The following is a 27983-nucleotide window of genomic DNA, read 5'->3' as shown; positions in this document are numbered from 1 at the left end:
TCCTCAGCAGATTATTATATCATCGTGACTGAGACTTTTTGAAAGTTGGCCAGAGATGCTGAGTAACGTAAGCACCATGTTCTGTTCAGCTTATCCTTCATGTAAGAACACTGAAGAACATTACAGCAAAAAGAATATTGTTCCCTTAATATTCAGTCTCTTACAGAATCCTCCCTGTGTGTGATATGAGGCCTTGTGTCCCTGTGACTAGGAGCCAACGCACCACGAAGTGTCGTAGACTTTTTGTGTTATGGACTCTCTGATGCCGGCACTACATTAGCTGCAAATACACCGTATATTGACTGTCTGCAGAAAATAGGAGATATCTGTGGACTGTGTTCCTAGAAGCCCTGACATCTCGAGTCATCACAACTGTGTCCTTGTCTTTATTCCCGGTCAAGTTTGGCCAGTTACTTCTTCAGGGACTTTGCATTTTTCACCCCGCAGGTTGACAATTGTGTAGCAGGCACAGGCTGCCAGGGAGGAGGGAGGTGGAGCTCCCGCATGCCAAATTAGTTTTCACTAAGAGAACCATGACATCACCATTTTAAGGTTGTGATTCAGCCGCCCTCCCATGTTTGTGGTCAGAAGGGGGGCTATGTGCTTGTGTCTCCTGCTGGCGTATCTCTCACTTTTGTGGGAGTGGAGAAAACTACTGTCCAACCATAGACCTTGCTGCTTTTTACATGCTGGATACAACTTTACTTTTTTTTTTTCTTTCTCTTTTACTCTTTCCAGATCATGTAATTTCAGCACAAAAGAGCTGAGGAGCTCAGGTTCAAATAAGGCTGTGAGGAACTTACAGAAAGGAGAAAGATGGGCTCTGGATCCAGGGATGAGACTCGGGACTGCTTGTTCCAAGGCAGCAGGTAACGTCCTGCCCTGCTGAAACGCGAGGACATGCTAGTGCAATAAAGCTGCCTGCAACCACAGCAACAAACACAACAACATTAACCAAAATAAAACAAAGGAATTTTCTATTTTGTCTCAAACATTTTTAAACTGGAAAATCTTTGGGAGAATAAAGTTTACTGGAAGAAGTGACCACAATCTTAGAAGACATCACCGAGGAATATCAAGGAAGGAGGAAGCCGGTGAGCCTGGAAAGGTATGCAAAAGCATCCGGCAATGATGCTGGGGATAGCTGCTACAACCTATTGTCATATTACAGGGTGCTAGCTGTACTTTTACATAGGACTGCAGGTCACTTTAAGTGGGTGAATCATGATGCACAAGTACAGCGATCCAACCAAAATCTTAAATGATGATAAAAATAATATCAGACTGGTATACTTTGCTTTATCTTTAAATATGGTACAAAAAAATACAAAAACTGCAAACAATAAAAAAGTACAAAACTGCATGCAGGCTGGTACAGAGAGAAAGTTTATTTGGGGAAAGGGTTAAACCATCTGCATGGAGTGCAAACACATGTTAGACCCCCTTAAGGCTCCTGACTTTTACACTCAGCATGACCGACCTCTGAACGCTCCATAGGTTACTATACGGCGGCTCCATAGGATGCTGCCATCACTATAGCAACTGAAAGAAGCAATCGGTTTTGCTTGGCTAGGACTACGTATTAGTATATAGGGCAGGGGTAGGGAACCCTGACTCTTCAGCTGTTGCATAACTACAACTCCCATCATGTCTGGACAGCTATAGCCTTAGCTTGATGGGAGTTGTAGTTCCCTACCCCTGATATAGGGGAACGTGAAGTCTGTCAGAGCCCCCGGAGTGTAATTCTAATGTACGGTAACAAGTCCTCCTCAGTGACAGGATACACAGTACATCCTGGTGACTTGTAGAGTCCATGATACCAGACTGACTATCTACAGTGTATGAGGACAGGAGACAAGCAGCCACATTCATTGCATTCTTGCTGGCGAATACTTGACGTAGAATATGGCATTTACGCTGATATAGCAATGTCTGTGTGACAACAAGATGGGGGGGGGGGGGGTATTTAACCATATGATAGACAACTGTACTGAGAATGTCTATAGTCCTCTCTGGTTGCCTTTCTGCAGCTATAGCTGAACCAGGTGCTGCTAATGCATTGCTGGGATGTGCAGTATAAATGCAATACTCCGCATGAGCACTAGCTATCTTTGCTTGTGTATATATACGTTATATTGCTGAGCTTGCTTTAGGATATTGTCCTGTATGTGATTATGTGATGATGCTTGGTCTGAAGCGCTTGCAATCTAAGCAGATTGTCGCTATTTGCTGTGAACCAGATGAAACCATTTCCGCATTTAGTAAACATAGTGTTGCACGCTCAGTGCATGGTCACTGTATAGAGGCAATAGTCACATGTACAAACAATAAGGCACTAGAAGTAATTCCCATCAGGTCACTGGTTTGGTATCCTGCTGGTAAGCAAGGGAAGGATTCTTTTCACTAGGAGAACTGGAGTGTAAGCTCCCCCGAGAGAGAAGCAGCCATATCACCTGTCCTCTATGGAGGTGCCTGATGCAGGGCACACCTGTAGATTACTGCTCTCCAGACCATAGAGAAGACATGGGCGCTGTATTCTGCCAGCCGAGCTCTAGGACTGTGCACCCTGCAGTTTCCCCGGTGTCCTCAGCCGTATCTTGATATGACCTCTGGTGTCTCGGACTGTAGGGGTCCCGGAAAAAGGGATTTAAGAGATGGATCAAGTTTCTGGTCATCTGTCATTTGTCTGACACCCAATCCTCCTCTCTACAATCCAGGGATCAGGGAACTAGCAGAGAGAAGTTTAACTATGTTGAGATAAAGGCTTACAGAGTGTTCATTGTGGCTCATTTAGATGGAAGAGATAGGGGCTCCGGGCAGCTGCCTCGGGACATCTGATCCTTTCCCGTATTATGTTATGGACAGCGGGCTCATGGGGGCAAAACTACTTAGTACTCTATGGTAGTCAGGGCAATACAGAGAGGCCACTCACCCATGCAGCCATAGGAGCCCATAGGTCAGGTGAATGGTCCTACCAGGTGACAGCTCATTTGTAGTCTATGATGGCCAACCAGTCAGCCAAAGCTTCTAGGTTCCTTAGATTCTAATTTCTAATGCTGCATTTACGATCGAATTCGAACGATATTCGTAAGTGTAAACGCAGAGAACGATCAAACGACGAGCGAGAAATCGTTCATTTTGATCTTTGAACATGTTCTCAAATCGTCGTTGGCAAAAAATTCCCAGATGGTCCCGTGTAAACAGTCGTTCACCAATTTAACCTGTGTGTGAGATAGGCTTAAGCGATCGCAAAACTATTTTTCCGTACAATATATTGTTCCATCTAAATGCTAATCGTTATAAAAAAAATCGTTACTTGAAATAGTTAATGGTATGATCGGGCGAATTATCGCTTTATGTAAACGCAGCATAAGGCTGTCAGGGCATGATGGGAGTTACAGATATACATCAGCTGGAGAGCGATTGGTTAGCTCTCATTGCTATAGACTAGAAATGACATATCACATGGTAGGAACATTCCCCTAACTTACGGGCTCCTTGGTTTAGATGGCTGCATGGGTCAGAGCCACTGGTCCAAAGAGTTCCCTTATTAGAGTCTAAGGCTGTCAGGGTATGATGGGAGCTGTAGTTTAAGAACAGATGGAAAACCACTGGTTGAAGAATACTGGTTCAAAGAGTTCCCTTATTAGAGTCTAAGGCTGTCAGGGTATGATGGGAGTTGTAGTTTTGCAACAAGTGAAGAGCCACAGCTTTAGGAAACACTGATCTAAAGAGTAGTAAAAAAGTCTGTCCTTATTGGAGTCTAACACTTTCCGTGTATGATGGGAGTATTTTTGCAGGAGAACCCCAGCTTGTAAGAAAAGAGATTTTCCACATTAGATGAGGCACATTGCTATACAACAGGGATGGGGATCCTTTGGCCCTCCAGCTGTTGCAAAATTACAATTCCCATCATGCCTGGACTTTGGCTGTCCAGGCATGATGGGGGTTGTAGTTTTGTAACAGCTGGAGGGCCAAAGGTTCCCCATTCCTGCTATACAAGCTGAGGGCTATACAGTCATTCGTGTTGGGTCTAGGAGTGCAATGACCTGATGTGACCAACCGAGACAAAGTAACTCACAAGTCATTGTTCTTTGTTTGCATATACAGGACTAACCCGATCCCACGTAGCCGTATAGCATCTGCTAAAATATATATATATAGCCTCATCAGCACTATCCTGCAGAGCTTGCACTCTAAGGGAAAGGTTTAAATAGCAGCCTCTGGCTTGGTAAGTCCCGGAGAGTCGGGCAGCTGAACAAACCATACGAGGTCCCCCACCCCCAACTCCTCACCGAGTGAAAAGTTCACAGCAGCCGAGCTCCAGCATTGTACAAAGTTCTGTGTGTGAGCGCCAGTCACATTCAATGAAAGCCACACGTCATTCTAGATTCTGATATCTACTATAAATATACAGGATAACAAGCGTGCACAGAGAAGCATATCATCTCTGTATATTTGCATTATAACATACGGTAAAATGAAGCATTTGACATAGATTGCAATGGATTAGAGGTAAAAAAAAAACACAAAAAACATAAGGAATTGGTGCAATCCAGACCTATAAAATCATCAATGGACTGGAGGTACCACCGTTACTATCTAATACAATAAATCTAATCACTATATACATTAGACATTTCCTCTTTTCCTGCATTATACCTTTCCTGCCACTAGGGGCGCTATTAGCATCTGACTAGATTATGGTTGAGGATCCTCAATCAATGAGCTGAAACGTTATGAAAAGCGAATCGTCTCTATCAAACACTGCTCAGGTTTAAAGGAATTGTCCAGACTTAGAAAAATATGATTTTCTTCCAAAAGCAGCACCACACCTGCCATCAGGTTGTGCCTGGTACTGCGGTTCAACACGATTCCTTTTTATGGAGCTGAGCTGCGATATCATATTTGGTGCTCCAGCGATGTCATGTTTGCCGCCATAGGTTCCCAGTGCTGTCCGTCAGGTGCAGATATGGCACTATAGCATTAGGAGTTGCATCTCTGCAGCTGTTGCAAAACTACAACTCCCATCATGCCACAAGAGCTTCTGCCTTGTAGTTTTGCACCAGCTGGAGAGTTGGTGGTCGGGGAACACTGCTATAGACTATAGAAATGAGATGTCAGATGGCAGACACACTCCCCTAACCTGTGGGCTGCAATGTTCAGAGGGAAACCTGTGACAACCACTGTACCCCAATCTGTGACTCCAGCTGTGGCAGAACTACAGCTCCCAACATCCCCTTATTAACCGGAGGCTGTCAGTGCATGCTGGGGCTGTGTTTCTGCAGCAGCTTGACAGACACAGGTTAGGAATACAGCTGCAGTATATAATCATCTAGAATGGGAGAAGAGGCCACCAGAACAACAGATAAAAGTGTAAACTCACAATATGGCGTCTTGTGTCGGTAAGAAATCTACCATAAAGAGTTACACGGAAATACAATTATGGCGTTTCAACCAAACCAAAGGAGTCACTTGGAACCCCGACTTACGGAGAGCGATCTCTGCTTTGTGCATCTGTTTGCTTTCCCTCCATCGTGTCTATAAGAGACTATAAGATCTCCCCACATGTGACTTCCATCACCCAAATAACTGCATAAAGCTCGGTTCACATGTGTAACGTGTGTTGTATTTAACAGCGGCATCTGCCGGAGCTTCTTGGTTTATAATGGGGTCCTCTGGATGACACCAGTATGTCACTTAGATAGGAAGAATAATGACTGAAAATGTGTGAGCAAAGCTTCAGGAGAGCAGCACTGTAAGCGGAGAGCATGGAGCGGAGCTCCTCCTAGCACCAGGCTGGCACCGCCACTCACCAGGCTGGACCACTATGCTCAAGTGGAGATCATCCACTATGTCCATGTACCAGAAGCATAGTCACTAGAGCTGAGTGAACCTACAGACCTATGGCTGTATCCATCACTTCCAGGCAGCCCTAGGACTGCAGCCATCCTCTTCAGTGTTCTGATTTGTGCAAAGCCAAAAACTTACTGTAAATTCGTTCATCTCTAATAGTCCCCTTATATATTTATGTATAGTCACCCTCTGTATACTGTACATGTACCACCAGCAGCATAGTCCCCCTATATATTTATGTACCAGCAGCATAGTCCCCCTATGTCACCTCTATCTTTATGTACCAGCAGCATACTCGCCTCTACATACATGCACTACCAGCATAGTCATCCTCTATGTCCATGTACCACCAGCAGAGTTACCCAATGTATATATATATATATCGCCAGCACTTGCTATCCCTTGTATATTACAGGGAAAAATGCTCACGGCCCTCAAGCCCAACTATGCAACAACTGCGGCACCAGTCGGTGCTAGGCTTAGGAACGCTGTCCTAGCAAATCCCTATGTAATACGTCTGTAATACGTCTCCATCCTTCACAGACTCTGTACCTTTGAGAATCCTCAGACAATGGCTGAGAACAAAGACCATTTTAAGCCTAAACGTTCAGTAATTTATGGCACTTTTATTCACTCCAGACTATAACCGCAATGAGATATTGTGCTCCAAGGTATAAGCAGTCAATGTCTTCTTACCGCACTATATATCACACAGCCGACTCTGCTACACGATCATGTATATGACTCACAGATTTACCACAAACCTTTGAGTCACTAAGCACACAGTGCAAATGATGCCAGGTACACATACCTACTGCAGCGCTCATTCCGGGATTTTCCCCTCACTACAAGTTGGATATCTATAAAAGAGAGCCGTCTTCTAAGAGAATCCAACCTCACTAGCTTATGTGCCACAGTGCAGCCTCTATAACATTCTACATAGGTTATAAGTCATAACTCGGAAAGCCTATTTCTCCATTGTTCTATTGTTTTGGCCTTGTGTATGTGGACACGCCAAGTGTGCAGAACTCGGAGCCTCTGCACGTTGCATTATGGAGCTATAGGTGCACAAGCTGCCGCCCTATGGTGAATTTCACATATAAGGAGATACATATAAAAGATACTGAGCCTTTGTACCATTGCCCTCCCTGACAGTCGCCTTTCCAGGTGTTTATCTCCTCGAGGTCACCATTCTGCAGGTATCGGCATCCGCCCACTGATGGAGTAATGTTTGACCTTCTCTAAGAACAGGAAGAAACATCCTTGGAAATACTACGGGGTATTATTGCATTTGTTGTTCTTAAGAGTTGTTCCATGTAATGTTGTTTGCCTGCGCGATGCCAGAAAACCCAATCCAAACATAAGGAGAAATCTGTGGAAGCTGCATCCAGAAAAAGACAACACAGCTTTAGGAGAGCTTTCTTTGGAAACGACTCTCCGATCTATTTTAAGTAGAGGGTCTTGGAAAGGAAGATGCAACATGTACACAGCTTGTCAGACAAAGCCGCGGATTCACAACGCTGCACTGATGACGACAGACGGACCAGACTGACTCAGTGTCTGCCTCTGTTCACATTGCTGTTCTTTCCGTTTCATCATTTGGCTTCCAGTGGATTTATGTCGCATTGGACCAGAAACATACCTGCTAAAGACTTCTCACCTACAGAATACATACGCTTCCCGAGCGCCCTCTAGTGGTGGCTGAATTACACCTTTTAACTTTATGGCTATACAAGCGACTGAAAAACGGAGCTCAGAATATATTGGGTGTAAAACGAGTCGGCCATTGACTTTCATTCCCTGCAGCGTTAATGGACACGCAGCTGCTATGTAGACAGCATATAATGAGCACAAATATCCATTTATATGGTGCAATATAGCTGAATACAATGGAAATATGTCATCATTTCTGGCTTGGCTTCTCCTATCCATCCTATGTTCTTCTTATATAAAATATCTTGGGCACAGAAACCTGTAAGTCACAGCCAGGAAGAATGTGTTATGTCACTAGCCGGGAGAGCATTAAACGTGTTATACATCTTAATGTCATTAATGTTGCTGGGACCCCGCCAGGCGGAGGAAATTGAAAGCTTTCTGTTGCTTTAGGGAGAGAAGTACCAGCAGAGGACCCAATATATGCTCATTTAGGGGCGTTATAGAAGCTATGGCGGCCCTGAAGCCGCCCAGTTACTGTAAATCACCAAAGATCAAAAACATCTAAGTGTTAGCCGCCAAGGCGCAGGAGTCCAGGAGTGACAGCATCACTCCACCTTTGGCAATTCTCGCGCCAAAACATCACTGCTACTCTAAGAACATTTTCTATCACCTCATTAATGGACGCGGAGCTGGAACCTTCCTACATTAACGTCACCAATCTCCAACGTATGTCAAGCTTCTTCTCAGCAGCCAACTGTGTGCTCAGCACTTTACTAGATTACAGCTCAGAACAAAAAGGGGGTCGCGGGTAGTCAGCTGATCTGATTAAATAGCCTTGGGAGACTGTTCTTATCCAAGAATCGTAATTTTCAGCTACCTTAAATAGGTTCCATATGTCTACCCGCAATCGTGATTATGTCCTTCCTTCCCCTATAAAAGAAAAAGTATTTATCTTGAAGATGAGGAGATACAGAAACATCTGCAAATGTAATACGCTATCCAGTCATTTCTGTCCATCCAGGGTCCATGGGGGCTTCTGCCTACACATACACACATATATATATATATAGTAGAGCTACATTATCCTTTTCTGGTCACATAATGTTCTATCTAAAGAAGATGCCACATAAAGACAATGAATAATCAGCCATTCCTCCGGCTGTTGCAAAACTACAATTCCCATCATGCCTGAACAGCCAAAGCTTTGGCTTTTTCTGTCCGAGCTTAATGTGGATTGTAGTTTTGCAACAGCTGCGGGGTGGGGTCAAGGTTCCCCATTCATACCTGCCTATGGGTTGTTCTGGTATTGCAGCTCAGCTCCATTGAGGTGAATACGGTTAAGCTGTGGCCGCCCTGTGGCAGATGTGTCTATGTTGGGGAAAAAGAGCTATGTTTTTCCAATCCTGGACAATCCCTTTAAATAAGTTTTGTGACTAAAAACAAAAAATCTATTAATAATCCCCAACGTAAAGAAAAACAAAAACAACAATACTCTCACTTGCACCGATATTTCTGTCACTGCATCCAATGCACTTCTTAGAGGAGTCAGGGACCTAAGGCTTCTCGGCTGGTAAAAAAATGCCAGTATATAAAGTAATTCTTCATGTCCATACACCTACAGTTTGCAGCACCGGCTGTTCTCTTCGTTTCATTCCTAAATTAGCCTTTTGGGCTTACCAAGGTCCTTGGGCTTCATTGCCACATTTGAAAAGCTCTAAAAAGTTGAAATGCAAAAGTGTTTTGTAATAAAGTTATAAAGAATCTCCAGTGGAGAGAGAGAGATTCCCTAGACAACCACAAGGCCACAACTAACTTGGAGTTATTCCTTTTCCCGGTCTTGTGTTTGTGAAATTTACAGTAAGTGGCCGGTCAAGGCCGGAAAATGGAAATCCTCCCTGTGCCGGACGGCCTGGAACCCAAAAGAGACCCAGACGACCCAGTGCATGCAGCTCCACTAGACGTTCATCTATTGTGCCTGTGACTATATCTTACCCCTGCTGTGTGTGTTGAGGGGTATGATGCTTAACGTAAAAAAATAAAATTAAATTATCAATTTGCAGCAAAATGATTTACTATGACGAGCTTACCACCCCTCCAACCCAGGGTCTGATTGTAAAGATTTCATTGTAGCAAATCTTTTCCAAAAATAATAGACGCTCCTTCTCTTCTAATGGAATGAATGGCTGCTTTGTGCCGATGTTATTTTACACAGAGCTCAGTAAAGTAGCACCACACTGACACCAATAAATAAACCCAGTTGGACGCTTTATAGGTGAATTCAATGAAAATTTCTCACACTGTAAAGATCTCAGTGCAGCAAAAGCCAAGCACTTCATTGCCCTTCTTAGACGTGATAATTTGCACATGATTTTCTTGATCCATCATAATGAGCGGTATGCTATTTTTGGACAAAGCTTCCTGTAATTTCACTGCAAATTGAAGATACCTGCACTACCACCTCTGACCACTAGCTGCGCTGTTTCCCACACCCAACAGTGTGACACAACTGCTGGCTGTGAGCTCAAATTCAGACTAAACAGTGATCTTTGAACTGCAATAACTTTGGAATGAAGAACTTCCCAGAAACGGTAGACGGCACATTTTAGTCAACAGGGAAAGTTTTATGGCACTGCTATTTTCAGGTATTTTCAGTACTGTCCCTTCAACATTCACCCACTAAAGAAGAGATCTATTCAATGCAGAAGTAGATGAAATTCTTATTTTTATTAGAACACGTGGCGTCACGTCAACTAGCTCTCTCCACACTATTGATGGTTCTTTCCACCACTTATAAGGGAAGTCCCTGTGTTACTTAGCAGTATCCCAATTAAAGTAGTAAAGTCTCACGGCAGAGACCTGCGGTTAAATTCTCTAAACTACACAGCTCTTCGCATTAACTAAAATAACAGAACTGTGGCGAGGCCGACATATTGTCCTACGTAACAGCCACAAAACCAAAGGAATTAATTGCACAATAACACTTTATTAGCAACTATTACAAGTGTAAAGAATGGGAAACACATGCGGCTAGGGGAGTTAGGCTGGAAATACACACACGGTTTTTGATGCCGCACTTTACCCAAAGCCACAAGTGGATCCAGCGGATAAGTACTATAAGTCCTTCCTTTTTCTTTTTTTTTTTTTTTTTTTACAAAGTACAAGAATACATACAATCCCATAGTAAATGATGAAGTATACAAAGAAAACTAGCCATGAAAGAATTAGTGGCAGTTCAGTATGTTTTCAGTAAGATTGTGCACAAATTGAGTCCAGACAAGATGACCAATCTAAGATGACTATTGTCGGAAGATGTAAAATACCGCAGGTCATAGCAAGAAATAATACACCACACATAACAGACAAGAAAAATAAATACATAATTCCTTCCTTTATATGTCTTATTCCCTTGAAACCATTTCTGCACCACAAAATCAGCATGTATGATTCTGGCTTCAGGGTACATTCACACGTACCAGATTTCTTGCTGCGGATCCCTGCCCAATAAACTCTATGGGTAGACAAACTCGCAGCAGGATGCACATCCCGTTGTGAGTTTGTCAGCAGCCTGCCACCGTAGCCTATACTTCACTTGGTCCCTGCTCTGGCTTGCTCCTGGGGTTTTCGGCACGTCCCGCTCGGCCAATCAGTGCGCTGCCCAGCAGCAGCGCACTGATTGGCTGAGCGGGATATAAAGACATCGGGAGCCCCGAAGCCAGCCGGAGCGGGGACCACGTGATGTAAAGGCTCCGGCGGCCAGGGGGTTAACTGGGCGGGCTGTGGACAAACTAGACAAGGGGATGTGCATCCTGCTACAAGTTTGTCTGCCCATAGAGTTTACTGGGCAGGAATCCGCTTCGGGTCTCTATGCGAATTCGCAGCGAGAAATCCGCTGCAGATCCGGTACATGTGAACACACCCTAAGGATTCCATCATGTGCCATATGATTCATTTTATGGAGGGTTTTTTTAACAGCCAAAATAGAATGAATTTGAAAGAGAAATGTATGATATCCACTCATGGCCATAGGCATACATAGAGAGGGCATACATAGAAAAATATGGGGAGCTTCAAAGCAAATACCAGCTTTGGTTCCACTATTACGGAGTTCAATTTTGTCACCATGATGTATCTTTTCCCCTCCATTAAGTTTCTATGCAGAAGGGAGTCTTCCCCCTGGGCCACATGCCAACATGTTTTACTCCTATGGCAAGTGCATCACTGTTTAAAAGTTTATGTTGTATCAATTGTTGAAGATACGATCCTTTATATTTATTTTAATATTTGTATTTTTATTCACAGGACCAAAAAGCATCTAATTCCTGGCGTTTGTGATTGTCACTTAACAACAAAAGACAATGACATCTCTGACGGTTGTCACTTTGTTACTCCTTGTGGTCGTGGGGGGCACGTACGGCGGCAACACACAAGAATTTCAGAACAGTGAAGGTTCTGAGCAAGAATTTATCTACATGAACAGAGAGAGGCGATCGGCAGAATCGTCTGACAAATGCAGCTACACCTTTATTGTGCCCCAGCAAAAAGTCACCGGGGCCATTTGTGTCAACTCCAAAGAGCAAGAGACGGTGTACGAGAGCAGGGCGCACAAACACGAGATAGAACTTTTGAACACTGAACTTGTCAAGCAGAAGAGACAGATTGAAACTTTGCAACAGCTGGTAGAGGTGGACGGGGGCATTGTTAATGAGGTCAAGCTCTTGCGGAAAGAGAGTCGAAACATGAACTCAAGAGTGACCCAGCTCTACATGCAGCTGCTGCACGAAATCATTAGGAAAAGGGACAATGCTCTGGAGCTCTCGCAGCTCGAAAACAAGGTTCTGAACCAAACCGCTGAAATGTTACAACTCACAAACAAGTATAAGGATCTAGAACATAAGTACCAACATTTAGCCTCTTTAGCGAGTAACCAGTCTATAGTGATTGCACAGCTGGAAGAACAATGCCAAAAAGTGCCACAATCAAGGCCAATACCACAGCCACCCCAGCAGCCAAACCGGATGCAACCACCACCCAACTATAACCGCATTAACCAAATCTCTACCAATGAGATTCAGGGAGACCAAAACCTAAAGGTTCTCCCACCACCTCTGCCAACAATGCCTGTTGTCACCAGTGTACCCACATCAACAGACAAACCTTCAGGTGAGTGAAGTGTCATAAGGTTGTCTCTTGTATAACATAATATCTATCTAAGGGCATGTTAACACTGAGTAAAAGCGGCAGAATTCATTTCAATGTCCTATCAGTTCTTTGAGCTGAGGCGCCCCATTGACACACTGAGGCAGGCGGGATTCCGACGCTGCTTTTGTGAACATACCCTAAAGGTTTAAGACAGAAAAGCAAGTAACGTTTTCTGCTTTACTGTGTGTTCATCCATTCCATTTTCCAGAAAAAAAAGTTATAATAGTATAATTTGTCATTTCTGAGGCTTTTTTTTAGTAAGTTCTGTTCACACCAAAAGGGTAGGTCTCTGTCGAAGACATCATTTACGTGTTAATTTTTTAAATCTTATTTTTGCAAATGGCACGGATCATCATGCTAAGATTACCAATGACTCTGTTATCTCACCCTGGCCAAAGGCATGTGGTGGCTGAGCCCACTAATTTTAGAATGAGTACATATCTATCTATGGTTTATGTAACCTCTTAACTCTTCCCTGAGAAAAGGACTGAATAGGTTTGATTTCAAGTGCCAGAATCTCTTAAATGCTAACCTCCAGACACACCTGGCAGTGGCTTTTTTCTTCCCTCCATTTGGAACACATGCATTTTCAGGCTATGTTCACACACTGTAAAAGACCGGCCGTTCCATGACCCGGCCGGTACTGCAGTGATCTTTAGCACCGCAGAGTTGTGATGCGGGCGCATGCATGCTCGCCCGCATAAGAACTCCCCACTGCACGCAATGGAGCACTGATAGGGTTTTCTGCAGTCGCTATTCAATGAATAGTGGTCGCAGAAAAATGACATGTCAGTTTTCTAAGGCACCGCTAGGGATCCCGGCCGGAGTGTTTACACTCTGGCTGTGATTCCGGCAGCACTATGTTAGTTCTGTGGGAATCACAACTGTTGTAACACGTTGTGTGAACATAGCCTCAGAATGCGGGGGGGGGGGAGGAAAGAACAAATGAATGGCTGACAGATATATTATGAGTATAGCTGGCTTCTGGTTTGTGTCCCCAAACCTGTTGCACAAAGTGTGGCGTAGAGTATTACCCCTAGAGTATTACCCCTGTGGGCTTGGCACTCAAAAATAAATAATTTTGACAGATGGAAACATTACGGATTCTTTGCCCTTATTTAATTTATTTGCAAGAGCCTATACCATATTTTTGGGTATAAATTTCCATTATCATTAAAAGGAAATATTTAGGCATCTGTGGGGGCTCATTGAGAAGACAGACGTTGCTTACAAGTGCCTCGCTGGAAAGTGAAATTAATTAGGACATGTAATTAAAGTGCCTGAGAACTGCCAACGTCTGAACTGTGTCCAAGCACTGGCAAAACTGCTGGTGTTTGGAAAAAAAGAGGATTAAACGAAGAGCGGAATTTAATATGGAATATTGTAGAGTTTGTACATAAGGAACAATCACAAAGAATGTATGTATGCCAAATACGTAAGTGCTCTCAACTTCTATAAGGGTCCTAAAGAAAACAGGTTTCTTATAAACTCAATGGATCTGCAGAGATTGGCTCTGTATAGTAGCAGCCCTGCATTGCCGCCATACGAAAAATTCAGCAATACACGTGTTAAGTCTCCCACAGGAAAACCGTTGTTCATAGCTGCTGCATATAAGATTTGCATCATTCCTCCCTTAATCTTCAAACCTCCCTATAGAGCTCTGTACTGTACACAATCCCATAAAATAGTATTATTTTCTGAGTCACTCACTTCACGAGTGGTAGGGATTCTATTCATAAGCCTGAGTCTCGGAGTGGAATTCTGCCTCCTCCCCAGGAACCAATGTTATGTCACCAGTCAGCACAACCCCTGTCACACAATATACAGCATGCTGCTATGGTATCTGCATTCTGCTGAAGGAATCTGCAGAGAAGCGGCAAAGACTCAGAATTCCCTGAAGGGCTATTATCTGCTTCTTCTTAAACCGCCTAATAATTTCCCAATGTAATAAAAAGTGATTGCGAAGTGAAGCATCACTTTATTCCACACATATATTTTTTAATGTAATGAGATAAATATGTCACGCAAGTTGACGATATCTTGGTGTGTGTATAATATACAGTGGTACCTTGGTTTAAGAGTAACTTGGTTTAAGAGCATTGTTTTGGTTTAAGAGCTCCCTGTACTGGGTGGGAGGGCGAGTGGGGGAGGGGCTTGGCATGCACAGTGGGGTCTACAGCCCTGTACTCTGACCCAGGAAGTCTCCCTCATCTTCCAAATCATAGCAGATCCACTTCAGGCTGGGGCTTGCATCAGGGGACAGGACTGTGGAGGTAATCTCTCCATAGCTGTAATCCCTCTCTCCCCGGACAGAGAGCGCTGCATGTATGTGCCCACATCTGCCCTGCTCATTCCTTTATGCTCCCTGCAGTCTCTGTCAGCTCTGATTGGTCCATGCTGAAAATACCCCCTTTCCCATTGCTGTCATGTAACCACACAGACCTCTGACAGCAGCCCTCCTTCTCTATTCGAGCCTGTTGTACTACGCTCCTGCATTATGGGCATCTGCAGTTCCATTCTGTATCTACAAATTGCGGCTGTTTTTCAGGTTTCTGCACTTACTCTATAATATATTATACACCACATGCGGATTTCCATACTGTACAGTAACTTATAATGGGACATATTCAGCTGTTTTTAAATGTTTGTTTCGTTTTACATGTTATTCAGAATATAAATTCCCTATTTTTGGGGTGTGGAACCAATTGTCTGCATTTCAGTGATTTCTTATGGGAAAACTTGCTTTGGTTTAGGAGTGGATTTGGATTACAAGCACAGCCCCGGAACGAATTATGCTCGTAATCCAAGGCACCACTGTATATATTTCCCTAGGGAATTGATAAAATCACTGACCCCTTTTCAGAGAAATGATGGAATGAACGCTATCATTTCCCCCTGCGACATAGAATTTGCTTAACGTATCGCCTCTCTGCTCCCCCCGGCCTGCCGCTCTGCTCCCAGATCACCTCTCTGCTCCCCATTCCGCTCATTTCCCCTGCTACACACCTTCTGCTCCCCCAGCCTGTCCATTTTGCTCTCTGTCCGCCCACCGCCATATGCCTGCCGGGAAGTATGCCGCTCTGCTCCCCAGTCCGCCCCACCGCCATATGCCTGCCGGGAGGTGTGTCGCTCTGCTCCCCCGTCCGTCTCTGCCGCTATATGCCTGCTGGGGAGGTGTGCCACTCTGCTCCCCAGTCCTCCCCGCCGCTATATGCCTGCTGGGGAGGTGTGCCACTCTGCTCCCCAGTCCTCCCCGCCGCTATATGCCTGCTGGGGAGGTGTGCCACTCTGCTCCCCAGTCCTCCCCGCCGCTATATGCCTGCTGGGGAGGTGTGCCACTCTGCTCCCCAGTTCTCCCCGCCACCATATGCCTGCCGGGAGGTGTGTCGCTCTGCTCCCCCGTCCGTCTCTGCCGCTATATGCCTGCCGGGAGGTGTGTCACTCTGCTCCCCCGTCCGTCTCTGCCGCTATATGCCTGCCTGGAGGTGTGTCGCTCTGCTCCCCCGTCCGTCTCTGCCGCTATATGCCTGCCGGGGAGGTGTGCCGCTCTGCTCCCCCGTCCGCCTCCGTTGCCAAACATAGGGCCGGGTGACTCCTCAATCATTCATTCCGTCATTTCGTTAAAAGAAGTCAGCGATTTGATTCAATCGCTAGGGAAATGATGGAACGGCGCGGTCATTTCATAATTTCCCGGGATTTGATCAAACCCCTGGATTCTATCATTTCACTGCAACATATATATATATATATATATATATATATAAATCACATGTATGAAGCAGATTTATAGACTGCTATTTAACCACTGGAAGAAGTCTTTGCACTGAACACAGAGCTCAAAGTTCACGCTTCATCCCTTCTTGTTGCTGTTCAGGGTCTGGATGCATATTATATAGGCAATGAAACTACCAAGTGAAGTCAGACAATGAGGACATACTTTCCACAGCAGACTAATCCTTTCTTCATCCAAAAAATATCCCCTGAAGGATCTTTATGCGGCTGACGTATATGGAGATCCCGGCAATAAGCCTTGTATAAACTGCAGAGATTTGCGTGCTATTCCACCAATGTGCAGGCTCCAGCTCTTTTCCTCCTTCCAGTTTGCAGCTTATACATTCCCATTAAAGACATCTATTCCATGGAGGAGGCTGAATGCCTCTGGCGTGAAGATACGGCTTAGTCCACGTGGACTGACCTCAGCTGAAGTGCATCTTCTGAACTCCAGAGACTAAGAAGATTACCAGAAACTCAGAGTCTCTCTCCTGAAGCCGCCAAGTTTCCAAACTTCAGATCACTGTTACAATTCTTTGTTTTCTTAATCCTCAGCATAAGAAGTTATCATAATTATGGTGGGCTGCAAGGAACCCCTGGGGACCGAGATTTTGGCAGGAAGGGAAAATTGACCCACCAGGCTTCAGAGGTTTGAATGTTTTGACCTACCATGGGGGGCACGGTGTTTGTCACCAGGGCCCATGTTAAAATTTCCTGCAGCTTCCAGATAAAAGGCCGGCCAAGCGGGGCTGTCAATCAACACGCTGAATAGTCAACTTTACAACACTGGGCGAAAATGAGAAGAAAATTGTTCCTTTCCAAAAAGCTCTGCTTCAAGCGACACTGCTAACTTCAAAATTGTCTTTTAATCTGACATTTTTCTTCATGGGAGGAGAAGTAATTCAGAACAAGTAAAAAGTGGTACAGGATATAAAAAGGTACCATATACGTTCAATAGCCATCGGCTTAAAAGGGTAAGAAAGGATTAGAAAAAGCACAGCTACTTTCTTGCACGGCGCCACCCCTGTCCTCAGATTGTGTGTGGTATTACAATGCAGCTCCATTCACTTGAAATGGAACTTAGCTGCAAAATCCACACCCAAACTGAGGACAGGATAGGTGATTTTTCTGGAGGAAAGTAGCCATGTTTTTCTAAGCCTGGACAACCCCTTTAACCTCTATGATCTGACCTTTGGAGCCCCCACAATCCTAAGAAAGAAGCGACTTGCCCTGTACAGTCTGTAAGTACGTAAACCAGCTCCTCACCTTTCCTTAAACATTAGCGCATGGGACCTGCACACCCTGTTGAAGTGAATTGGTGCCAGCTGCAGCTCCTGCTATAGCTGAAAATAACAATATAGAGAAGAAAAGAAGTAGGCACTCACTCAAAGTTCAACTCCATTCATTTAAAAAGCAATTAGAGTAAGTGTACTAAAACCAGATATTGCATTCCTCTGAGCCATAGATAAACCTTGTCTCGATGGCCTCCTCACACGTTGCTGTAGTCATTACATAACGCTCCGATGGCACCGAAATAAGAACAAATCTGGACTAGAAATGTCACTTTCCAACCAAAACCTCTAAAAAGACTGAAAAGCTTTCCTAACAGACAATGGTCCGGCTATTAACGCTCATGAATTCCAGTAATAATACTGTAACCTGGCTGTACAAACCTCTGTACGGGCTGCGCTCACTTTCCATGTGGCGGTAGCATTTATTTGTTGGGCTATGTCTATAGAAACTCAAAACTATGTGATTCCGCACCCAAAACAATGACCTACTACGGGGACCACACACAGACGTGTTATTACAACATCGCAATACGCTGCCAAAACACATAAAAATAATGTAGCCGTAGATGTGGCCAAGCGGGAATCTTGTAAACACGTGGACGAAACATGAAAGCAAAACCTTAATCTCCAACCCAACAACAGTAATGATGATGATGGTGACAATGTTTTATCACTGCTTAGTCATCTCCTCTTAAGTTTTATCTGTCACATACTATTACCTATGAAGCCTATTTTCAACTGTCTAATAAAATGAAGTTTTATTACTCGCGCAAGACCGGGAGAGGGGCAGCAACTGGACGGGGAGCCTTCTGTGACTAGTCGCGGCTCTTTACCTGTCAGCACGCAGTGCAGGGATGATTGACAGGCAGAAAGACCCATTAGTGACCTCATACCAAGATGGACCCATACCAAGATATCTGACTTGATGTGAAAATGTAATTTTTGGTGACTTCATCTTTTTCTCCTCCAACATGGCCTGCACAATAAATCTGATTGTCACTTCTCCTTTCTATAGCACAAGAGGAGGAGGAAAGTCTCCCAGGCTGGGACATTGCTGTAGTTTCAGTGCACAGGGCAGTAATTGTAACCCTGTATACCTAACTAGTCTGTGGATTTGTAGAAAGATTAGTAAGATTTGCATAGGATGATCTAACGCCAATTTGGACCACAAAAAATGCCAATTTACTGAAATGTTCTCACAATTCAAAGAGCAAGAGCAAGCCGAATACATTAGTTCTGTTTCTCTCTGAGAATGCCGCCCCGGGATATTCATTCCAGACACAAGCTCCATGCTGTTCCATTGAGCTCTGTTTTGGGACATCACCCATGGACAGGGGAAAGCGAGTGAGGGCAGATTATATAACTCAATCTGCCAAGCGGCAGCTCCGGGGCCGGGAGCCAGAATTGTGCTATGAATTTCCGGCACGTATTAGTGAACAGATGGGGTGTCCGGTAAGGACAAGATGAAGGCGCCAATTTTCTGTTAAATACTCAGACGACTATAACGCCGCATAAAACCTACAAGTGGTGGAAGGAGACAAGGGCGTTCAGGTTACACCAAGCTGACAGGAGAGATTTGTGTGGCAAATTTCAGTACAGGCATTAGAAGCCTGATGATGAAATATTGGGCAATTTAGGAGGAAAAAAAGGCAATAATTGTAATTTATAAGGCAAGATGTAAACATTAACCGCTAGTGATACATATGGCAGTCAGCCTGGATTTAAAGGACTCCGAGCCATAAAGGCCGATAGGGTCTTGGACATCTTGAATATATTACTCCTTGTAAAAATGTAAACTAAGAATGAGTGAATAGATGCATTGTGTACAATACCCTCTACAGACAGGGGAGGAAAGTATATCTTTTGCTTGCAGGTGACCTTTAACCTTCATTATCTCCTTCCTGTAGACTCACTGGAAACACGCCAGCCCTGACGTGGCCAGTCTACATAGGGCTATTATGCTGCATAAATAAATGGTCGCAGTTACATGGAGACAAATACTAGTTCAGCTTCTCTAAGCATGGATACATGTATGCCTCCGAGAAGGCCCCAAAACTAGATCTAAATGGGCTCAGAATAATGAGGAAAGTGCTCACCATAGCAATAAAGAAACAATAGATTAGGATGTGCATAGGTTTTATTATCCATCAGTTTTACACAGGTTACGCAGATTCCCAATGTGCCCATAGTAGGTAGATATATATATATATATATATATATATATATATATACACACACACACATACATACACACACACACACTATTATAATAGGTGAAACTACAATACAAAGGGTCGCAAAGCTACATTTGACACATTGAGAGGTGGGTTATTGGGAAACAAAAACACAGTCCAGGAATCCAGGGCTATGGGCTTGGGGTTAGTTGATGAAAGTATACTGACTATAAGGCCTCTTTCACACATCAGTATGCGGACCTGCAACTTTGCACAGGATTCAGATGTGCATCCATCACTGTGTGCATTTACACTGAGCCACTGATTGAAATTGGTCAATTTGTGCCACAAAACAGGTTCAATTTTTTGCAACACGGATCTTGGCCCTTTTATGGATCGATAATAAATACAGATGTGTAAAAGGGTATATAGCAATCCATATACTGTCTGCAATTAGTATTATACTGATGTGTCAGAGGGGCCAGAGTCTTACAATAAAAATACTGAATATTTTAAATGAATAAATGCATGGCTAACACAGGATAGTTATGATTGTACTACAATAAATGTATATATATTACTATAGTGGTACTAACTACTAGAGATGAGCACACCTCAAGCTTGCTCAACTCCAATTGTTTGACATTGGATTACCTGTGGCTGAAAAAATTGGATGTCCCCCTAGGAAGACCATGGCTACAGCCTATGGCACCCTTAGGACTACATCCAACCTTTGCAGTCATGTTATCCAAATGCCAAACAATCGGACTCTAGAATGCTCGAGTTGCGCTCAAGTCTACTAACTTCTTCGACATGACCCATTTATGAAGCAAAGTCAAAAAGTGGAAAAATAGTCAAAACTTTGGCGCACAAGCTCTGAAGGTGTCCTAGTTACACCCATGAATGTACAGAGAGACAAGAGAGCAAGACCTCTTTTGAGCAGTTATTCTGTATTCTAGGAGTGGGGGCATGAAGTATAACAAATAACTAATCCTAACTCAGAACTTGACCTGTTTATAATATGATATCCAAGGTTACTCGGACATGGCAAATGAGGTATTATGGGGCACCTACTACCTCTAATAGTTATGTGAAAACCAGGTCATAATAGTTTTTTACATGTTCCCTTTATATGCCAGGCTACCAATGCAATTACAGAAGCCTGGCACAACTAGAAGTAGTTTAATAAAGCTAAGACTAGGCATTTTATAGGTATATGTCGTCTCTTCTGACATAATATACCCTCCCGCCACTTTACAACCCACTCCTTGTCATTAGCTAAACTATCTTTGTGACAAAAGAAACCTGCTAAGAGCTTACATTCCTGCATCTGCCACCAAAACATGACCTCACATCTCCGACACACAGACTGTTTGTTTGAGGGATTTGCGCATTTACACGGCTGAACTACTAACAAGAATAACTTGTTAGTAGTTCACATTGAGGACACTGTGATCTCACTTAGACCAGTTACAGCCTTTAGACGTTGTATTAGGTCTTGTATATTCTATTTTTCCCTCAACTTCTTTTATCTACAGTAAACAGGATATGAGACTCTCCAAGTGGTCTTGACCTTGTCAGAACGAGATCACAAGGATGCTGAGCCACGATGCTTGCTAATAGCTTCATATTAGTCCAGAATGCTCAATTGGACATTACAATCTTTTTAACCTCTTAAGGACATAGGACGTACCGGTACGTCCTATGTCCTCATTCGCACTTCAAAGCGGGGCCGCGCGGCGGCCCCGCTTTGAAGTGCCGCGATCCCGGGTGCCGCGTGTAGCCCGGGACCGCCGCTATTAGCGGGCACGGTCCGATCGCCGTGCCCGCTAATTAGCTAATCGGAGGCAGCTGTCAAAGTTGACAGCTGCCTCCGATTACCGGAGGCAACGTTTCCCTGGTGTCTAGTGGGGGAGATCGCTCCTCCGGGACCTTGTCCCGGAGGAGCGATCTCCCTGTCTGATGCCGGCCGGGGACGCGTCCAAGATGGCGCCGTCCTCGGCTCGGCACTCGTTTGTTTCCGGCTGCAGCAGCCGAAAGCAAACGAGTGCCGATCTCATGGATCTCTGCAGCATATCTATGCTGCAGAGATCTCAATGAGAGATCCAAGTGTATATACTAGAAGTCCCCCAGGGGGGCTTCTAGTATATGTGTAAAAAAAAAAAAAAACGTGTTGTTAATAGTAAAAATCCCCCTCCCCTAATAAAAGTCTGAATCACCCCCCTTTTCCCAGGTTTTAAATAAAAGTAAACAAATAAATAAATAAATAAACATGTTTGGTATCGCCGCGTGCGTAATCGCCCGAACTATTAATTAATCACATTCCTGATCTCGTACGGTAAACGGCGTCAGCGCAAAAAAATCCCAAAGTGCAAAATTGCGCATTTTTGGTCGCATCAAATCCAGAAAAAATGTAATAAAAAGCGATCAAAAAGTCGTATATGCGCAATCAAGGTACCGATAGAAAGATCACATCATGGCGCAAAAAATGACACCTCGCACAGCCCCATAGACCAAAGGATAAAAGCGCTATAAGCCTGGGAATGGAGCGATTTTAAGGAATGTATATTGGTTAACAACGGTTTGAATTTTTTACAGGCCATCCGATACAATATAAGTTATACATGTTATATATCGTTTTAATCGTAACGACTTGAGGAACATGCATAACAAGTCAGTTTTACCCCAGGGCGAATGGCGTAAAAACACATTTCCCCCAAATAAAAGAAATGCGTTTTTTTTTTCAATTTCACCACACTTTGAATTTTTTTCTGGTTTCGCAGTGTACTTTATGCAAAAATTCAGCCTGTAATTGCAAAGTACAATTAGTGACGCAAGAAATAAGGGGTCATGTGGGTTTCTAGGTGGAAAAATGCAAGTGCTATGACCTTTTAAACACAAGGAGGAAAAACCGAAAACGTAAAAACGAAAATGGGCCATGTCCTTAAAGGGTTAAAGAGATTGGGCCCTTATGGAACCTTATACACTCTTGTAGAGAATCCCAAATCAAGAATGGGACAGAACCTTTCAAGTCCAAAAGTATACCAGATCTATTCACCGAGCTGCTTAAAGTTGTTAATGCCTAAAGGCTATTGCTTCCGTGTGTGTGGTTCTCGAGTTCCAAAAAATTATACTGCGCCCATAGAAATTCAACATACCCCAGTGTACAGAGAGGGCCTATACTGAAGGTCCATAGAGCTATAGTACGTAGCCTTAAGCTAGTTGAGATAAATATTATAGATGCATTTGTGTAGTTGAATTATGACCAAATATTGGCTCGCGATGGCAGCAGATATTTTGACACCATTGGTTTGCGTCATTCGAGCAGCAATGAGGTCAACTGTAATGTGGGCGTAAACATATTCCTTATACACTAGCGTGTAGCGGGCCTCAAGTTGGCTGAGCCCACTGATTTAGATGATCACCTAATGTATATGGAGGTATTCATATTCTACCTCGAAACGTATGGCGGGCTTAAGGCTGATGTTATAAAGTTTTCAGAAGATACAGAAAAGTTCTTGCATAGGAAGTGTGGTATTAGTTGTACATAGCTGCGTAACAAATGCTCCAATACCCCTTAATCTATGAAGGTTCCTCTACGTCAGTAGGGACAATTATGAGATGTGGGACTCTGGGATCGCCCATCCTGGTCTTCGTTGGGAACATTGTCTCTCACATGGATTGTGGATTCTAATTACATTTGGATGTTTCCTGAAGTGTGTCAGGTTCCTCTGGAAAAACACACAGTATTATTCCCCATTTCAAGCATCCCTACTGACTTTATAAAGAGCCCAAAATTGCAGTTTTGCTTATAAATTTTTAATCATCCTGGGTCATATGGAAGCCATTTCTCTTTGCATTCAAGTCATATATTCTAAAAATATAATTAATGTAAATCGCTCGGTTACCCTTTCATCCACAACAAAACTAAAGGGTAAAGGGGGGGGGGGTTAAGTCTAGACAAAAAAGTTAATACACTACACCCTCGGCACCACACGCTTTGAAGCCATGCCAGCTTTTAGCATCACTGAGGTAATTCAAAAGGAAAATTAAAAAAATAAAATCTCCTAAATAATAGCGCATTCTGTAACACTAGACAAACCACAGACCTGGACCACTAAAGCAATAGTTGTTGCTAGACAAATAGTAAATCAAGATGAACTTTTGTCACCTTCCCAGACAGGTTTTCAACATTTTCACTGGACAAGACCCAACGCATATTTTATTAGTTATTCCCAGTTTGAGGGCTGCAACATTTACCCAACATTGTAAAAACACGTCTTGCCGATTATCTGCTGCGTATCCGACTTTCCATCATCCTGGAGGGTCTGGATCCACATGAATTCTGTCCTGAACACATAAATTTAACCAGGAAGTCTGGTCTGTGGAAAGAACATTGAGTGTGGTCTGAAGTGTTCTCTGCACTTCCTTCCATATCTTCCTTGGTTCATTTGTCTGGTTTGTCCTGGCATTCAGTCCTAATCTCATTGAGATTCCTTTTGCCAGGTAGAAAATAAGAAAAAAAATTGACAATACAGGTTAAACCAATTAAAGGAACTCTCTTAGTACAGGAATACATGATGTGATGTATACATGATGTGATGCATAATGTACAGCTGAAAGGGGCAGAGAATGACACTGGAACACTTTTACACAGGTCGGTGGTAGGCAGCAAACGACTACTGATCAGCAGTCGACATTTGTTTGCAGAGCCTTCAGCAGGCCTGATGGATCATCCAGCCGGGCCGTATGAACAACACCTGGATTGTTTGTGTGGCCATATAAATTGTTATTGGACGCACCTCCCCTGTTTAGACAGGGCGATGTGTGGTTGATAACAATAATTTATATGGCCGCACAAAAGATCCAGTTAGCTAATGAACGAGCATTTGCTTATTTGCTGATCACTGGCTCTTTTACATGAGCTGATCATGAGTAAATGAGCATTCAAACCAGCTGTGTGTAGTCTCTTCTCTGCCGTGCATACAGCCTCCCTGAGCATCTGCCCACCTTAAACTTTACTGACTGACAAGATGGAAACTATGACTTCCTAAAGACCAGGGGAACTGCAGGGGAACGCCTGTGCTTCTTTGTAAAACATAGCTGATATTTTCCAAAAACAATAAGGCTTGGCCTGTCATAAAGATCTTATCATCAGCGGGATTTTCAGCAGATTCTGTTCTAAAAACATGATCCAACCCTCTGCAAATACATGAGACACAAGGTTATCACAACACACTCAAAAGACAAATAATCTAAGTCTTATCTTTTTTGGCAATTGAAACACGCACAATTCGATGGCTACTTGTCGTACTACAGAATTTTTGTTTTTATTATTGATTTGAAGAATTGTATCTGTTTCTTCTAGGTCCATGGAAAGACTGTCTACAAGCACTGGAAGATGGGCATGACACGAGTGGCATCTATTTGGTAAAGCCAGAAAACACCAACAGATTGATGCAAGTATGGTGTGACCAAAGACATGACCCTGGTGGCTGGACTGTCATCCAGAAAAGAGTCGACGGGTCAGTCAACTTCTTCAGAAACTGGGAGACATACAAAGTAAGTCGTAATCCCATTTGAGGGGCTGGATTGTTCAAGATTTTCTCTTTTTAGTGTGGCTGAATACTACTTTATAACTGTAGTACATAATAAGAAATGCTCAGCGGGAAGTAAGGCCGTTAAAATGCCTAGAAAGATCATCATATTTGTTGAATAGATGTTGAATTGATCGATCAATTCAAATTATGAAATCCAGCTAAACACCTTATAAGCTTTTAGATGTTGTTTCTAGAAGGGTCCCCACTATAAACACGCTGTATTGATAAATAGGGCCATGGCAATTATTAGGGCATACTTTTTAACAGTCCAAATTTTGGTTAAAAAATCCCACAAGTTTGACTGCAAGATTGGTGAATATTAGGGTAAACCCAGCCCTAAAGCAAGCGTCTTAAGGAAAATGGGTCCCCAGCAGGTGGCGCTTAAGGATCCCAAATTTTGTCTGGTTAAATTGTAAAACTCTTATTGTTTCTGATCACAGCAAGGATTTGGTAACATTGATGGAGAATACTGGCTGGGTCTGGAAAATATTTACTGGCTAACAAATCAAGCTAACTACAAGCTACTGATCACCATGGAGGACTGGCAAGGAAGGAAGGTCTTTGCAGAGTATGCCAGCTTCCGTCTGGAACCAGAAAGTGAATTTTACAAGCTCAGATTGGGACGGTATAATGGCAATGCTGGGGATTCCTTCACATGGCACAATGGCAAGCAGTTTACTACCTTGGATAGAGACCATGATGTGTATACAGGTAGAGAACCAATGTTTCTTTTTATCTTTTGTTCTGCCATTAGAATACACTGTTCTACTATACACTGTTTTACTAAGTAAACTGTCTAAGTACACTCTAACTATCTAAGTAAATGTGATAGGTGGGAATATACCACTACAGGTAAAATAATATAGCTAAAACTATATGCTAGAATTAACTTGCACAAAATGTTGCCTTCAAACTCACTCTGACATCTACATTGTTCCTCAATAGTGCTTACATGTAAGCAGTCAGTGTCCATGCACATAAGAGCATAAGTCGGTCATCAGAGTAATGAAGGATTGGGCATGTTGATGGCCAACAGCTATAGAAGGTGTATGACCACATTTAATCTACAATTAACAGGGCAACAGGTCTACAAGAGAGGTTAATATGGCCAATATTTAAGATCAGGCAAAATTTTATTTTATTTTTTTGAAAACGATACAATTGAATTAGTTAAATTCACTAATGCCTTTTGTTCTCTTCTAGGTAACTGTGCCCATTACCAGAAAGGTGGATGGTGGTATAATGCCTGCGCTCACTCCAATCTCAATGGCGTCTGGTATAGGGGAGGACATTATCGTAGCCGCTATCAGGATGGAGTTTACTGGGCCGAGTTTCGAGGTGGTTCATACTCATTAAAGAAGGTTGTTATGATGATCAGGCCCAACCCGAACACTTTCCACTGAAGACAGAGCCCCGTGTAAAGATAAAAGACTTCTTCCACTATTGGAAACTCTGTACTGTAGTCATTTCCCTTGCAGAAAGTGTTGGAGATCTCATTGACGATGTATAGATTGAACTGTCCACCAGTACTGTAAGATGACTTACGACTATCTTTTCAATGCTATGACCTCTTCTTATACACAATTCTAGCACCTGGAGCATCCATAAGTCTTACCAAACACTTTGGGCGTACCAAAAACACACTTTGTTGCCCTAAATTCCAGGGACATTCATTCTTGCCTTCTTCTCAACCAAAACCAGCCCTTAGAAAACACATGCAATAAAAGTATAGCAATACATGTTACATATGTAGACCATAACTTAGGGTATTTTACAGTACTATGTACTGAGATACATCTTGTATTATCTTTTTGGATTATACCGACACAGGAAGAAGCCTCCAATGAAATGTATGTAGCAGCGAATGTAGAATGCTAAGCTAATTTTGTTCTCAGTAAGTTGCTTTATCTTAATTTACCACCTATAGCAATGACGATATACTGTAATAAACCATACGTTAGGGCTACACTAAAGGGGGTCTCTATCATAGTCACTGGAAGCGACCCCCACCCTCCTATTGCTTTTAGGCCACACAATAACTTTAGTCCGCTCACGGGCTCACAATGTACTGTATCTACATAAACTCCGGTGACCTCTACACCATCTATTCTTCATCAGGGAACTATGCATTTTGCTATAACCAAACAACCTACCTGTACAGTATTTAGAGAACTATGTAAATATATATTTTTGCAGTAACAATAAAAATAAAATAAGCGTACACTACTCCCGAACCACGTTCCTCACCGAAACCTGCCCAGCTGCCGTTCCAAAATTCGTTTCTAACCCTAACCTCTTAAATTGCGGTATCCAACTTTGCAGGCAAATGACGGGTGCCATCTACATATTTAATGGTATTTTTAAGAAATACAAATGAATGATTTTTTTTTTTAATAAAAATCAAGTATTTGCAAATAAATTTGTTTAAATTCAAC

General features: G+C 43.2%; 2 protein-coding genes across 4 annotated transcripts in view; one reads left to right on the top strand and one right to left on the bottom strand.

Annotated features, from left to right (window-relative positions):
* RALGPS1 (Ral GEF with PH domain and SH3 binding motif 1) overlaps positions 1-27983 on the bottom strand; it is a 309463-nt gene that overhangs the window by 144054 nt on the left and 137426 nt on the right. The window lies entirely within an intron of this gene.
* On the top strand, positions 631-27982 carry ANGPTL2 (angiopoietin like 2). The gene is made up of 5 exons (XM_069986823.1): positions 631-1108; positions 11812-12672; positions 25317-25510; positions 25989-26259; positions 26752-27982. The coding sequence occupies exons 2-5, from the start codon at positions 11868-11870 to the stop codon at positions 26949-26951; spliced, it is 1470 nt and encodes a 489-aa protein (XP_069842924.1). The 5' UTR covers positions 631-1108; positions 11812-11867; the 3' UTR covers positions 26952-27982.

Source organism: Dendropsophus ebraccatus, chromosome 10, assembly GCF_027789765.1.
Source record: "Dendropsophus ebraccatus isolate aDenEbr1 chromosome 10, aDenEbr1.pat, whole genome shotgun sequence".
NCBI classification, from domain to species: Eukaryota; Metazoa; Chordata; class Amphibia; order Anura; family Hylidae; genus Dendropsophus; species Dendropsophus ebraccatus.
The sequence above is the reverse complement of the archived record's forward strand: the minus strand, read 5'-3'. Positions and strand labels throughout refer to the sequence as shown.

Excerpts from the sequence above, each read along its gene's own strand:
- ANGPTL2 (XM_069986823.1), top strand. The coding sequence starts at position 11,868 with ATGACATCTCTGACGGTTGTCACTTTGTTACTCCTTGTGGTCGTGGGG. Across the intron at positions 25,511-25,988 it reads GAAACTGGGAGACATACAAA|CAAGGATTTGGTAACATTGA; the intron begins GTAAGTCGTAAT and ends TTCTGATCACAG. Across the intron at positions 26,260-26,751 it reads AGACCATGATGTGTATACAG|GTAACTGTGCCCATTACCAG; the intron begins GTAGAGAACCAA and ends GTTCTCTTCTAG.